At 40.2% G+C, this 14,058-nt stretch overlaps 1 protein-coding gene across 1 annotated transcript in view; it reads left to right on the top strand.

Moving 5' to 3' along the window:
• LOC103810470 (thrombospondin type-1 domain-containing protein 7B-like) overlaps positions 1-14,058 on the top strand; it is a gene marked incomplete at its 5' end in the record, with an annotated part of 101,931 nt that overhangs the window by 31,343 nt on the left and 56,530 nt on the right. Inside the window, one exon of the mRNA XM_009083365.1 lies at positions 1,875-1,880. Within this exon, the coding sequence (XP_009081613.1) occupies positions 1,875-1,880 (6 nt within the window). The remainder of the gene's footprint in view (positions 1-1,874; positions 1,881-14,058) is intronic.

Here is a 14,058-nt window from a genome sequence, read left to right as displayed (position 1 = left end):
AGTAGGGATTCCCTATACCTGTGAGTCAGCTGCCCTCTGTTGGTTAGTTCAGCTTGGCTGTGATTTCATTTGTGTTTCTTGTGACTTCTGGCGGGATGGGTGGGAAGAGACTTCCCTGAGTCCTACCTACCAGTCCTGTGTTTGAAATCAGTATGGTCCTTCCACTACCCCATCTCTACTCCATGTGTAACCACATTGAAATGCTCAACTTCTCTTAGCCTCACTTTTAAGCTTTGGATTTCCTACGTAACTTTGTATGTAATTACAGTGTTGCCACTGAACAATCTTGGTTTTTAACCCAGAATTTGTTGCTGGATTTAAAAAAATCCTTTCCTTTAAAGTACTGTTTTAGAATCCTTAATAAAAAGCTTTGAAGTGCTATGAAATCACATAGAAAGTGACTTATATCATGTTAGATAAAAACTGTAGATGTCTTTTGGGATAGTCAGAGAGGTTTTATCCAGGTTATTTCTGTAAAAGTTTGAGAATTGGGCAATTATTATTGTATTAGTATGTACTTGTAGCAGTATTAGTATGAACTTGGGCCATTAGAAATGCTAAACCAAATAGTATGTCAGCTTTGCTGGTCAGGCTACATTCAACAATTTATTCCAACATCTGTTAAGTTTAGGTGTCCTTTGTGCTCTTGTAAGTTAGTTTTAAATTATCACTTCAAATTTTAAATTATTACTTTACCAAGTAAAATTGAGAATTTTTCTTTATTTAAGTGACATTATGAGGTTCATGAACTTTCTAATTAACTACCAGGCATAAAGAAATTTCTTGTTCTGAAGAGTCTGAGTAAAAAGAGTAATGTTGAAAAATAATAATGTTTAGCAGTCTCTTCTAACAAGACTGAAAAGTAAGGAAGAACTAGTCATATGTTACTTTTGTAGTGTCTTATTGTATAGGTATTTAACTGGTGAAAGGAATTAATGTATTTGTTGATGCTGTTATAGAGTGTTCTGTTTAATACATGGAGTTTAGGTTTGGAGTTCAGGTTTTCCATTCAGTCTTAGCCAACCTGTGCTTCTCAGTCTGAGCTTCCAGGTAATTTCAGGATGTTCCTGAGACACCTCACATGGTTTTGGTTTTGTTGGGAATGCTTAGTGGTCCCCAAGTCCGACATATAGCCCTTTATGAATGTGCTTTATTAATGTTACTTTAATTTAAATTCTGTGCATTCTCAAGTGGCCACATGGAACATACATTTGTTTGTGTAAATCAGTCTGATAGCAAAGGTCTTAGTGCAGTTATTGAGGAATTGCTCCTTTGTAACTAGGGATCTCAACCTGGATCTGAACATGCATGCCAAATTTTTATACATCTTGTATGTGATGTCCTCTTGGAGAAGTTATATCCTTTAAATCCAAATATTGAGTCCAAGTTTAGATGTAAATGCATATCATATAAATCACAGAATGGTTTGGGTTGGAAGGGACCTTAAAGATCATCTTGTTCCAGCCTCCTGCCATGGGCAGGACACCTTCCACTAGTCTGGGTTGCTCCAAGTCCCATCCAAGTTGGCCTTGAACACTTCCAGGGATGCAGCAGCCACAGCTTCTCTGGGCAACCTGTGCCAGTGTCTCAGCACCCTCACAGGGAAGAAGTTTTCCTAGTACATGATCTAAATCTCCCCTTTTTCAGTTTGAAGCCATTCCCCCTTGTCCTATCACTCCCTCCCCTTCCACCTGTCCCTTATTAAAAGTAATTCCCTTATGTCAGGCCCAGGGCTATTAATTTTTGTTAACATGATGCATATTTTTGATAAAACTACAGTATGAGAAAACAGTGCTTTAAATTCAGTTTTGGTTCACCACATGGTTTAGTTAGAGTCTGATTTACAGAATGTAATCATGTTGGTTTTTAATAAGGCTCAGGTCTTGTTAATTCTTGCTACAGGACAAAGGATTTAGTACCTCTGGCTAATCACAGAGAGTAGCTACGAGGCAGCACTCCCACCAGACTGCCACTTTGGAGCCTGATGTTTCTACCTTCTTGGGCATTGATGTGTTTTTTTTTCATGTTGCTTTTCCCCAGTTTGTAGCTGATTGTGAAGTTGGCAGTAAATAAAGAGATTTATATTTGTTGGAACACAATCACCAGTGAGTACTTTAGCAACAAGAGTAACAATAGATATTCATTAGAAAATCCATCGGAGAAATCAATTATACTTTGACTTTGTCTTGTTGAGAGAATGGAAGTACTTGGTCTGTGTAAACCAGATTTTACTCCAGTGATCAGCAGGTGGGCAGACAGAACAGGCTTTATGGATAGTCTCAAAGGTGAGTAAAATAATAAGGAAAGATTCATTTTCTGTTCCTTGTGTTCCCAGAGCAACCATTGACAAAACAACTGGGTTTTTTGTGAGTGAGATATGTAAGATTGTATCTTACGGTGCATAGTACATACACAACTCATCAGTCCTGAGAAAGGAAAGTCATGATTAAACTCAATCGGATTAACCATTTGCATATAAAAGAGGGTTTTCTTAATACTCATTTCAGGTCAGTGTTTGATAAATGACTCGAAGATTTTCATCAGTGTTCTCACGTCTTCATTTTTGCATAATAAGAATCCTCTCAGGAGCTGTATGCAAACAGCAGCATTTCAGCACAGTTACTTAGCACAAAGCAAATTCGAAGTACAAGTTGTATTTGGGTCATATCTGCATGCTAACCTCAGAAACTAATCCCAGCTAGAGGAAGAATAAATATTTTTTTAACTTCACTTCCTTGTTTTCACCCTGTCATAATAATGTAGCATATCACAGTACCTGAGAGCTTGTCAAGGGAAGGAGCACAGATGATTTCTTAAGTCCTGATAGCAGTAAAATATTTACTTGTTTTGGAGTTAAGTGTTCATTTTAAGCAGCTCTCTTTTAGTTTATATGCTATAGCTGTTTAAATAAATTAACCTGATTCTATGCACCTGATTTCTGTACACCTGAATGAAAATTCATTTGTAATCAAGGCCAAGGAATAATCAGTTCTTGACAGGTATTGGTTTAAAACTGAGACTGGGACACTTTTCTTTCAGTTTCTAGTGATGAGTTACTTCATCTTGGGATTTTATTTTTCCAGTACTCAAAGAACAATTTGAGTATTTGACCCTGGCAATGTTCAAGGCCAGGCTGGATGAGGCCTTGGGCAACCTGATCTAGTGAGGAGGTGTCCCTGCCCGTGGCAGGGGGTTGGGATTAGATGAGCTGTAAGGTCCATTCCAACCCTGAAATTCTCTGGTTCTATGATCTTCATGCCCATCTGTGCAGAGCAGCATTGGGCAGTAGCTCTTGCAGCACCCCCATATCAAAAAGCTGCCGTGAAACTCAACTCTGAGAAGTTTGGGGATGGATCCAGGCTCTACATAGCTTAGTTTTTTACCCTTCCTGTAATCCACAGTAAATCATGTGTACCTGAGCCACTGATAAGTACGTGGTGAGTGATGGGACGTGTGCTCCAGCTGCTCCACGTGCCTGGAGGCTGCACTGCCCAGCCAGGGGCACTTTATGGCAGCTCCTCACTTCTGGAGCATGCCCATAAATCCCTGGCATATTGTGTGACAGCAGATGCAAACACCAGTTTTATGCCCTGTTTCCCACCTAGTGTTTTCCTAACTACTGTGTTGTTCTAACCAAATGTCTCTGGCCCAACTCTCACCATTAATTAACTAAAGGCAAATTCCAATTAACTTTTAAGACATCCGGAATTGGCTTGGCTTTTTTTTATAAAGCAGGATTAATTTACACAGTATTTCCCTTTTTTCCTGCCTATTCAGTGAAGGTGAGACCTTTGATCCAGGTTAGATGTAAATCCCTACAAAGTGGCCTCCCTATGGAATAGTCAATCATTTCACATACCAGGAAGACTTTGCATGGTTTTGCTGGATTGCTATCCAGTTTGCAGACTGGGGAACAGATGACGTTTGATTCGGAAGAACGAAAGATAATTTTTTTGGCTCGAGCTAATGTTTATCAATGGAGTTAATAATGAAAGGAACAATCAGACTCCACATGCTTCCCTGAAATGTGTCCAATAGTATTTGCAGTGCTATTGGAGCATCATTTAGATGGTGAAATAAGGAACTTTTGTGTTTTAAAAAACACATGTGTTGCAAATAGGAAAAATGCGAATGTTTGGAGCATGTCACAAAGTCATACAAATGTAAAATGCTCTCAGGATTGTATTGGAAGCATCTAAGGGAAATGGAGTATGCTCCTCAGAAACTGATTACAGCAGAACCAGGTGAGGCCAGAAAAACCTAAGATAATGTACTTCTGTTGAAAGTTAAGTAAAAGTATCATTAGGGATCTGTACTTTGTGTTTCCTCAGCTACAGGACTGTCCCTCCACTATGTTTTGTGGGGAAAAAAAACCCCACATTTATTTTCAGTTCATTGTAGTTATGTTGTCTAACTTGCAGTGTGTCAATAGACTTTGCTTAGGTAAGACCTCTACTTTTCAGTTTTACCATGTAAAACTCGCTGGTTTTACTGTTATGTTTGATGTGTATAAGGATAACTAAATCAGGGAAAGTTAACCTATCTTTCCTAATTTGGTTGGAGGTAAATTCTTCCATTAAATAATAGCCCTTTTCCTATTTCCATTAAATTCAATTGATTGAAGCTCCTAATGGCTTGTATAGAACCTAAAATGGGCCACTTTTGTGATGCTTTCTTCTGGCTTCCCACACCAGTCTCTCTTGGTTCTGAAACTGGAGCTGTTGGCATTCCCTGTTGTAAACAGCACTGATTGGAAAAAAAGAAGCATTTTTCATCTGAAGGCAGTTGCTAAGAGCAAATTTGTTGGTTTGATGTGGGGTTTCTTAATTGTGTTTTGTAACAAACTGTAAAAAATGAGTGTTTATCTTAATAGCTTTACATTAGTCATTGTTTAAGCCAATTTATCTTTTCTTTGATACCCCAGAGCTTACCTAAACCCTGTTAACAACTGCTAAAGACAAAACCCAATTCATTACCTACTTCCAATCAAAGATCACTTTTGCAGTGGTCTGGAATTTAATTTGCATTTAATTCGAGGTTTCATTAGGATAATTGTCTGTTGGTTCACTCCTGTAATTGAAGGTTTGCGGGAAAATTAATGTGCGATCACCCGTGGGAGATTAGAGGTGCAGCAGGTGTTACACAGGCTTATTCCAGGCTCACACATGAAATGCTCATGATATTTTCACAGGACACAGGTCTTGCTTCTCTGTTACAGTCACAGAAATTGCAGGCAACTGTACTGACCAGTCGAAAACATTATTAAATTTTGCATTGGCAATAGGCCATTGAGCTGCATTATTCCAGTGAAAAGCCTGGCCCATCCTCTCCTGTTGAAAACCCTTGTCATTCCCTGGCTGAGTGGATGGGTATTTGTTTCTGTCTCATCTCTGCTGAAGTTTCCATTAGTTCTAAAAGCTCTGCTCTCAGGTATTTTCTTGCCCCATGGACTTTATAGGAAGAAAACATCTCTGTTCTCTAATGATGAGCCGTCCCTTGCAGCTTCCCATCTCCAGGCATATCAAAACCTTTTAGCCTCTCCTTGCAAAATGGGAGCTGCATTCTCAAAATGACCCTGTTGTTTCTTTTCTGCATTTATCTGTGTTTGAATCTGGGAAACCTAAGGGTCTGGATTTGTACACACCACACCAGAGAGGTTCTTAGCAGGGCTTTGTAAAACACTGGTAATTGCATTCTCTCTCATAGGGAAATTCTAAGCTAAAACCTTCCAGAATTGCATTTTCTTCTGGTTGATTTCACAGCCACATCACATAATGATTCATCCTGTGATGCCCTCTGTAGTTTCCCAAGGCTGATTTTGGTGATGTTTTTTTCTCTCCAAATACATGATCTGTATTCTGTACTGCTGAACTGCCACCTCTGTCTGACACTCTGGTCCAGGTACACGTGGCTCTCGCTCCACACTGTCCCACTCCTCTCTGCATAAAGATGTCATTTAGCTTGTCTTCAGTAAAATTTTAACAGGGGCATAGCTATTTGTGTGCCAGGATAATTGGTGAAATATTAACCAGGACTGGCTGTCAGACCAGTCCCTCAGCAGTGAGGCTAATAACTTCCCTCCAGCCTGACGTTCCTACCTCATGCTGCTGTTACTGTCCTACCTCTAGCAGTTTCAGGCCAATTTAAATTTTTTGTACTAATCCCCCATCTTCTTCAATTTAACTAATAACTTCCCAGGTGACACAACATTAAAGCTTTCCCAAAATTGGACAGCCAAGATTGATTTCATTCCCTTTCTCTGGAAATTGTGAGGTTTTTTTCTCTAAGGAAGATGTCAGATCAGTGTGCCTTACCTGTATTAAATCACATGGTATCCCCCCCCAAATTCTCTTGGCTTCACTGGCTTGGATTATTCTTTCCTTAAAAATTGTTCTAAGGCTTTGCTTCTGCTAAGTGTAGAAGAAAGGGCTTCTAGTTGCTCTGATAATTTTTTTCCCTCATTAAATATAGATGTGACATTTATTATTTCTGATTGCATGATATTGTTCGTGTCTTGCTTGATTTATTAAACTTGCTACCCCACGTGAAATTTCGTATGCCAGTTCTTTCACTAGTCCCGATGGAAATTACTTAATTTCTCATTTTTGGACATTTTGTTTCTTGAGCTGTGTGTTCATCTCAACTGTGATATTTTCTGTGTGGTTATCATCATTGGCATCAGTGAGAATTGAGGCATGTATTCATGTAATTTGGAGTTACCTACTGTCTTTAATCTATACTCCAGCAACTCCAGCTTCACTGTGTGGTAGCTCTGCTTCTTTGCAGGTTGTCTCTTCATGTAGCATTTGTCATCTTTTATCACTTCTTTTAATATCTTCTGAAGCAGTTCCCTTGGCTGGGCTGTGGCAGCTGCCCTTCAGTGCCTTCTCTGCTCTCCTCTGCTCTCCTCCTCTGCCATTTCTGAACCCTAAGTTGGGTTTCTCTTTGGTTCTTTCTTCATCTCCATGTCCACTCCGTTATCCCCACAGGACTTGTTCTGATCTCCTGGACAAGTGAGGACCAGGCACCCTCCCTTGGCATTTTTATTTCTTACTTGAGATGTGGATCTCTGTAAGTATTGGCTTCTCTGACTGAAAACCTCCGTTCTCCTTCCCCCAGCAGATCTTTCAGCCTCATGATGACTGACTTCCCAGCTGGTTCCCTCACTGTGCACAAGTCACCCTTTTGAAGCTAAGGGCTGTGACTGAAAATGCCATCCTGCCTTTTCTAAGGGTTCTGTGAACACCAGTGAATACTTTAATCCAGAATTGTCATATAATCACATACTCCACATTTATTTTTATATCCAGGTCTCTCATTCCTCTTACCTAGCAAAAAGAAGTCTAGAATAGCATCACCTCCTTTCAGTGGCTGAATGAACCTGTCAGTGACTGCTTTTGGCAATATCTGGTTCTAATATTATTATTAGCAGCATTTGTTCTGCAATAAATGAGAAGTCTTGTTAAAAAATAGCCATCTAGTAACACTGGGTTTATATTAAAAAACCTCTCTGGAGGTCTGTGTCATGTTTCCTGCCACAGTGGAACCATCCCAGTGGTACTTTCTGGTCCCCAGACAATTTCATTCTGGTTTTGATAAACTTCTTCAATTATTTAGTTCACTGAGTCTCATTCACCTCTCACTCTGGTGAATCTCCATGACATGAGGTAAGTCCCTCCTGATTTATATGTCTGTAAGGCAAAACTTAAGGTAGCTAAGTGTCATCTTTATTTAAAGCCTCACAGAACTGCACTGTGCTGGTTCTCAGCACAAATGTTTGTGTTTGTTTCCTGGTGTATGAGTTGTAATTTGCTGGGAAGAGTTTAGATTTTTCAGTAAAAAAGCTAAAGAAATACTCTAATGTAAATTTAAGATGTGTATGTGTATTAGGATGTATGTAGATGTACACAGGCAAGATATCAGGGGGAAAAAATGAAAGAATGAGCTAACCTGAAAGTGCACTGTGTACTTGTTTCCATTGTCCTAAATACTCATTTAAACTTGTCATAAATTCAGTAAGAACTTCCAGTGGTTGGTTGGAAGGAAATACACATATAAGGTAGGTGACACACATAAGGAGGTGCCTTAAATCATGTTGAAGTGTGCAGAAACCTAGAGACCAGAAGCAGAAGATGCCTTCCTCCTCTGGCTGTCTTTGGTCATGGATTTGGTCATGCATTCACTTACACCTGGTGTTCAACCTTGCCACTCTTTAGCCTTAAATTAAAACTTAAGTTTAAGCAAGTGTCACATGGGAAATGTAGAGTTGGTTAATGAGTGGTTGGTGTTTTTCATCTTGTAATGAAATGTTATCTGAGTGTTTGTTCACGTGAAAAATAAACAAGAATGCATGATGCTGTCCAGGAGGTCACTGAGAAAATTAATTAAGAGAAAAATTTTCACACAGGTACTATGGGTAAAAGAACTTTACCAGATAGTGGCCTGGATGCCATTACTCAGTACAGTGTATAGCAAGCCAATGTAATAAAGGTTGAGAACAGATAGCATAGAAAAGTTTAAGAAGAGCTTTCAGTCCTGTTTGTTCTCTGAAACTGTCACCTTTTGGGATGGTAGCTGTGAGTTCAGAGATAATAAAGACAAAGACCCACAGAGTTTTCAAAAAGGTCTTCATTTATCAATAGTACAAATCTAGGAAGAAAGCCCCTCTCTTTTCCTGTTGGAAAATACCACTGTCATTTTTTTCCCCACTTAGCCCCCAAGCTGCTGAATGTTGAAAGGTCAGGCTTGATGGACTCGTTTGAGAATATGTTGTGTCAGAGGAGTATGAAATGGACACTGTCAGTGGAAATGTCTCTGGTCTGTCTTCCCTTTCTGTTTCCCTTTCTATTTCCCCAATAAGTTTAAATGACAAATTATCTGCAGCTGGGATGGTGGTCCTGTCTGCATATTCTTTTCACCTCTGGTCTTCTACCTCAGATTGTCATTAGACAGTCCAGTCATTTGGTGTGGTGATGGGTTTCAACAAGAACACTCATACATTAAATTTTAGCTACACTCAGTCAGGGCTTCACTGCTGAATAGCAGTGACATTCCTGAAGTGAGTGCTCCAGATTGGATAAGAGGTTTGAAATAGGAGAGACTATGATTATGAAGGTGCTTTTTAAACTATCAGTACGCAATCTAAGAGTTACACTTTTATTCCTCACTTTAAAGGTGTTTTTTAGGACTTAGTTCTTCTTTAAGCAGCAGGCAAAAGCCATTTTCTGAGGAATATTCTCTTTAGAAAAGAGAGCATATGCACTGCTATGCTGTTTATGCTGAGTTTTAAAGAGACATTAAATATTTCGCAAAACTAATTGACGGACCTGATAAAATGCATTCAGATCCTTACCTAAACAGCACATGAGAAAATCTGATCAGCTCAGACTGGTTTAAATAAAAAACTAATGAGTGTGAAGCCTAAGTAATGACTGCCAGATTGGTTTCATTGTTTGTGTGGTGCTTTGGGCTGAAAAGGGGCCATTTATGTGATAGGCGATGATGGCAGCTTTATTAAAAGTAGCATTGTTTTGGTCCCAGTACAGATATCCAAATTCCCTGTACAACTGCATTCTTTTTTTAATTTACAATTCCTTTTATTCTTCATGACTCTTCAAAATTAGTGAAGCATTCTTCTGTTTGTCACGTAAAATCTGCTTTTTTTGCCCCCTGTGCATCAGCTCTTATCGATAGCGCAGACACTTCACCATAGCACAGAAGGGGATAATAGGCTGAATTATCCTTAAGCAGTTGCAGTTGTAACTATTTCATGTCTTATTGTGGTATGTAAATTTGATTCTTTACTGGGTCCCATGGACATATCTTCATTTTGAGTACTGGAAGGCACAGTGGGATAAATGGATTAAAGAAGAACTAGCTCTTAGCACTATTTCTTATCACTTTTATGGTAATGCTTTCACTGATGTAGTTGTTGTATGCAGACAGAAGGCAGATTTCTTTCCCAAAAGTGGGAAAGCCTATCAGTATTGAACCAAATGTAAAAGAAAATAATCACAAAACAATGAGAAAGGATCAAAGAGCAATGAGAAAAGGGTGGTAGTGCTGAGATTGTTTGGTCATACAGGTTAACAGTAGAGATAATAGGATGGTGATGCTATTTTTGCAAGGTTATTTTTTGAAAGAAAAGGTACAATAACTAGTAGCCAGTATTGCCCAGCATCATGCAACTGAGATGTCACATCTGGCTGGTTTTGGGAGGGAGAGGTAAGGCTTACAGCAGGAGCAGATCTCGAGAAAGTACTGAAATCTGGGAAAGGGAATGATATTTCACATTAATTCCAGGTAAGTATTCCAGGAGGGTGGCATTAAAGAAAGGTATAACAGAAGTTCAGACATGAGTGCTCCTCAGTGGTGTCATTGATGGAGCGAAGTGGGGACAACTGAAGTGGGAGTGAGATGAGCTAAGATAATGTGTTGACTGGAGAGGAACACTTCGGATATGACAGCGTAACTGCTAGTTGAAAATGGAAGTTGAAGCCATGGGGGAGATAAAATTAGCTGTGGACAAGAGAGGGAGAAGGAAGAGCAGGCAGGCTGAGGGATAGCTCTCCTGTGCCCCATAAAAAAGAGGATAAGTGGAGGGAGCAAACTTATGAAAGGCATAGCAAAGAGACAGCTAACTCCTGTTCTCGATATACTTATTCCTTGGTGCAATATATATATAAAAAAGGATGTAACGTCTTTGCATTAGAGACCAGCTTTTTTGTTCCTTGTTTGAACCTGAGGCTTTTAGCACCTTGCAAACACAAATCACCAATGACACCCTCTGGCTGGAGCACTACATCTTGATGGTAAGTAGTGAACGTGGTCTTGCCTGTCTGGCCAGTCTGGAATGCCAATTTTGGATGTCAGTTTGTGCCTGCTGCTGATGTTCTCGTGCTGGAGTGTTCTCCGGCAGGCAGGGATGCACATATTCTGCCTTTGCAGATGGAAGTACCTCTGCAGGGAATTTTTCCAGCTAGAAGGAGGAGAGAGAGAATAAGTTCATCATCACGAGCAGGTGGGAAATTTTGCTACTGGCACTTAGCTCATAACTTCAGGAACTTTGGCCCAACCTGGCACAGACTCATGTCATGGCCATATGCTCTCCCTAAAAGTGTTCACTGAGACTCCCTAAGTCTCAGTGAAGCTTTTATTATTAGAATAGTTAGATTAATTATTTTTTAATAAGTGGTTTCTTGCCAGGTTATTCATTGGTATGGAGTGTGAAGAGAAGTCAGAACGTGAGACTGATGGGCAAGCTGCAGATGTAGGTGAGGGGGTTGTTCCCAACAGTCACAGGGGCTTTCCCTGTGCCCTTGGGAGCAGGGCCCAGCTGCCTGGGCATGGGGGACCAAGACTGTGTTGCATGAGGGTCAGGCCAGAGAGGCCCTGCAAGGAGCCAGAATTGATACTCCCTCATGCATGGAAGAATGGATATTCCCTTTCTCCAGCTGCCCAAAATTAGTGATCTCTAATACACAGTTGTTCCCATCCTTTCAGTCTTGCCTCCTGAAATGCACTCTGGCTCTGTCAGTCCTCTGTGCCCTCCCTTGGATCCAGCTCTGCTGCTGGTACCAAATTTAGTTTTTCAGCCTGTAGACTTAGGGCAAAATGACTCATTCAAGTTTGCCTACATCACTGGGCAGCCTTGGGCTGTCTCAGAAGGCAGGTGGGTATTTAATTTGACATTTGTGGCTCTGTAAGCTGCAGGAGAGGGTCTAGCAGTGTCATGGGGGCCAGCTAATACAGGTGAGCAATTGCTGATGGTGGACTAATCTCTTGAAGAGCAATAATATGTCAGGTTATACTTCAGACTTCTCTCTGTGGGATGATACTGCTCAAGGAAATTAAGCCTAAGAGATAATTTGGCAACAGTCTTATTTTAAATACTGATGAATGACTATTGCTTTAGTGCTGCTCCTGCTTTACTCATGATGTTTTAATATGGGAAAAGAATTATGATTAGTGCTTTTAGGTTTTTAATGTTCAGATAGTTAAAATGCCCTGTAATAATCGCTGCCTTTAATATTCAGCATAACTATTACAGAGGTATAATTGCACTTTGGTGTTGCAAAGAAGAAACCAGGATCCCAATGTGATCGTGAATGCCTTTTTCTGGTAGCTTAAATCAAATCCTTAAATTTCAAAGTCCTTGGCAGCAAGTTTTAAGAACATTAATTTGAAAAGAAGTCTTCCATAAATAAATCAAAGCAAAAGACTGGAGTTTGCTAAAGGAGTTACTGTAATAATTGCAGTAAAACCCACTGTGGAATGTGTACCAGAAAGCACAAATAGAAGCATCAAAATCAGAAAACAAATTCAGATTCAGGACAACTGTAATCCAAGATGTACCTGTGTGGCATACAAAGCTCCTTCAAGGTTTGCAATCATTATTCTCATGACATTAGCATATTTTAGATCTGATTCTGCAATGTCTCACTCTATTGGAAGTCAGGAGTGATTTTCTAATAGAATTACAAAAAAAAAACCTAATAAAAATGAGAGCAGGCTCCAACTCTGAAAACCTGGCTGATCCTTGGCAGAAGCAAGAAATGTTTGCATATATTTCCCCTATTCTGCCTCAGAGGTGGTATCTTGCATGCAGTAGTTAGTTTTCACCTCGCCCAATTTGTAATTCTGTTGCTTTCGGTTCTCTCTATCAGGGAAAAAGTACTCCATTGTGGTTTTGTAAACTGTGTTAAGAGTCAAAGGAGAGTGAACTCAAACCTTCCCTTGAAAAGAAAAATCCCCCAGTGCCTGTGCAGGACTGCTGTAAGGTGTGGAGAAGCATCTCTGCATTTGGAGTCGCAGAGCACACTGTGAGGGGGTTGGCAATTTGTCTAAGAGAATTTTTTATGTACAATCACCTCTCGCAGGAATTGCAGCTCTCCCACGCAGCCCCATGAGCTCTGCTTCTTCTTGGCTACATCAGCTCATTGAACTCAACCTTGCCTCTGTCTCTTTCAGTGTGAGCCCTTGTTGTTGCTCTGGATGTGCTGTGGGGTTCTGCTACCTCCAAGGAAAACCTCAGCCACTCACTTGCTCCCCTCTTCCCTGTGTGTCTTCTTGGGTGATGTTCCACATTGCCTCCATGCATTGACAAAACCTCCTGGTCTAGTTTCTTAATGCCTTATCTTCCCTTTTCTCACACACAATTTCAAGATGATATCCCTGCTGATGTTAGCCTGACAATTCATGAAACCCCTGGTTTTGTTAAGCTCTTTTCATGATGGTTTCTTCATATGTTCCTTCCTTGCCTCTGCCTTTGTCCTGCTTGGCAAAAGCTGTTGTGATCTTGCCATTCTTCCAGTTCTGAAAAAGTGCTAATATTTGTTTCAATGTTGTTTTTAATGATGATTGAGGTGATCTTGTCCATGTGTGGATGAAGCACAAGGGCACAGTTCTTTCCTGGAGTCCATAGGTGGTTCTTCAGATGTTCATTCCTCTTTCTACTCCCCTTCATTTGCCATAAAGCTAAATATGGATGATTGATGACCCTTATCAGCTTCCTAATGCTATTTCCCACTTTTTCAGAGTGAACCCAGGGATGTCATACCTAGTTTAGCAAGAGTTAAACAAAATATAAGCACCTAATTTACCATTGCTATAGGTCTGGCTGCTTATTCCTGTAGGAGGGGATGAAGGAGGAGATGGAAAGATCAGGCAACAGTGTTGTGTATGCAAGTGGGTAATTACCTGTAGTGAGGCTGTTTAGCAGCTCCTGGCTTTCCCTTATGTGTTGCTCAGGTAAGGATGAGGTGGAGAAAAGGGAGCTAGCTGAGTATTTGCTTCTCATGTGAATTTCTATGTGCATCTTCCAATGCTGGTAGAAGCAGTAACTTCACTGAACTCATTGTTGACAGAAGTAACATATAGGACTAGCTGAAGCAAAGGACTAGATCACTGAGCATTACAAAGAAAGAAGAAATGGGAACAGTTTAGCTTGTAGGGTAGGAAATGTTGGAGGTTTTGGGGGGGGGGGGGGAAAGGACACTGTAGAGATATTCTCATTAATTTTTAAAGTTGGGAATCTGGCATCCTTACATAGTCAATGGA

This window comes from Acanthisitta chloris, unplaced genomic scaffold, assembly GCF_000695815.1.
Source record: "Acanthisitta chloris isolate BGI_N310 unplaced genomic scaffold, ASM69581v1 scaffold301, whole genome shotgun sequence".
NCBI classification, from domain to species: Eukaryota; Metazoa; Chordata; class Aves; order Passeriformes; family Acanthisittidae; genus Acanthisitta; species Acanthisitta chloris.
Note: the sequence above shows the minus strand (reverse complement) of the source record. Positions and strands in the feature narration are given on the sequence as shown.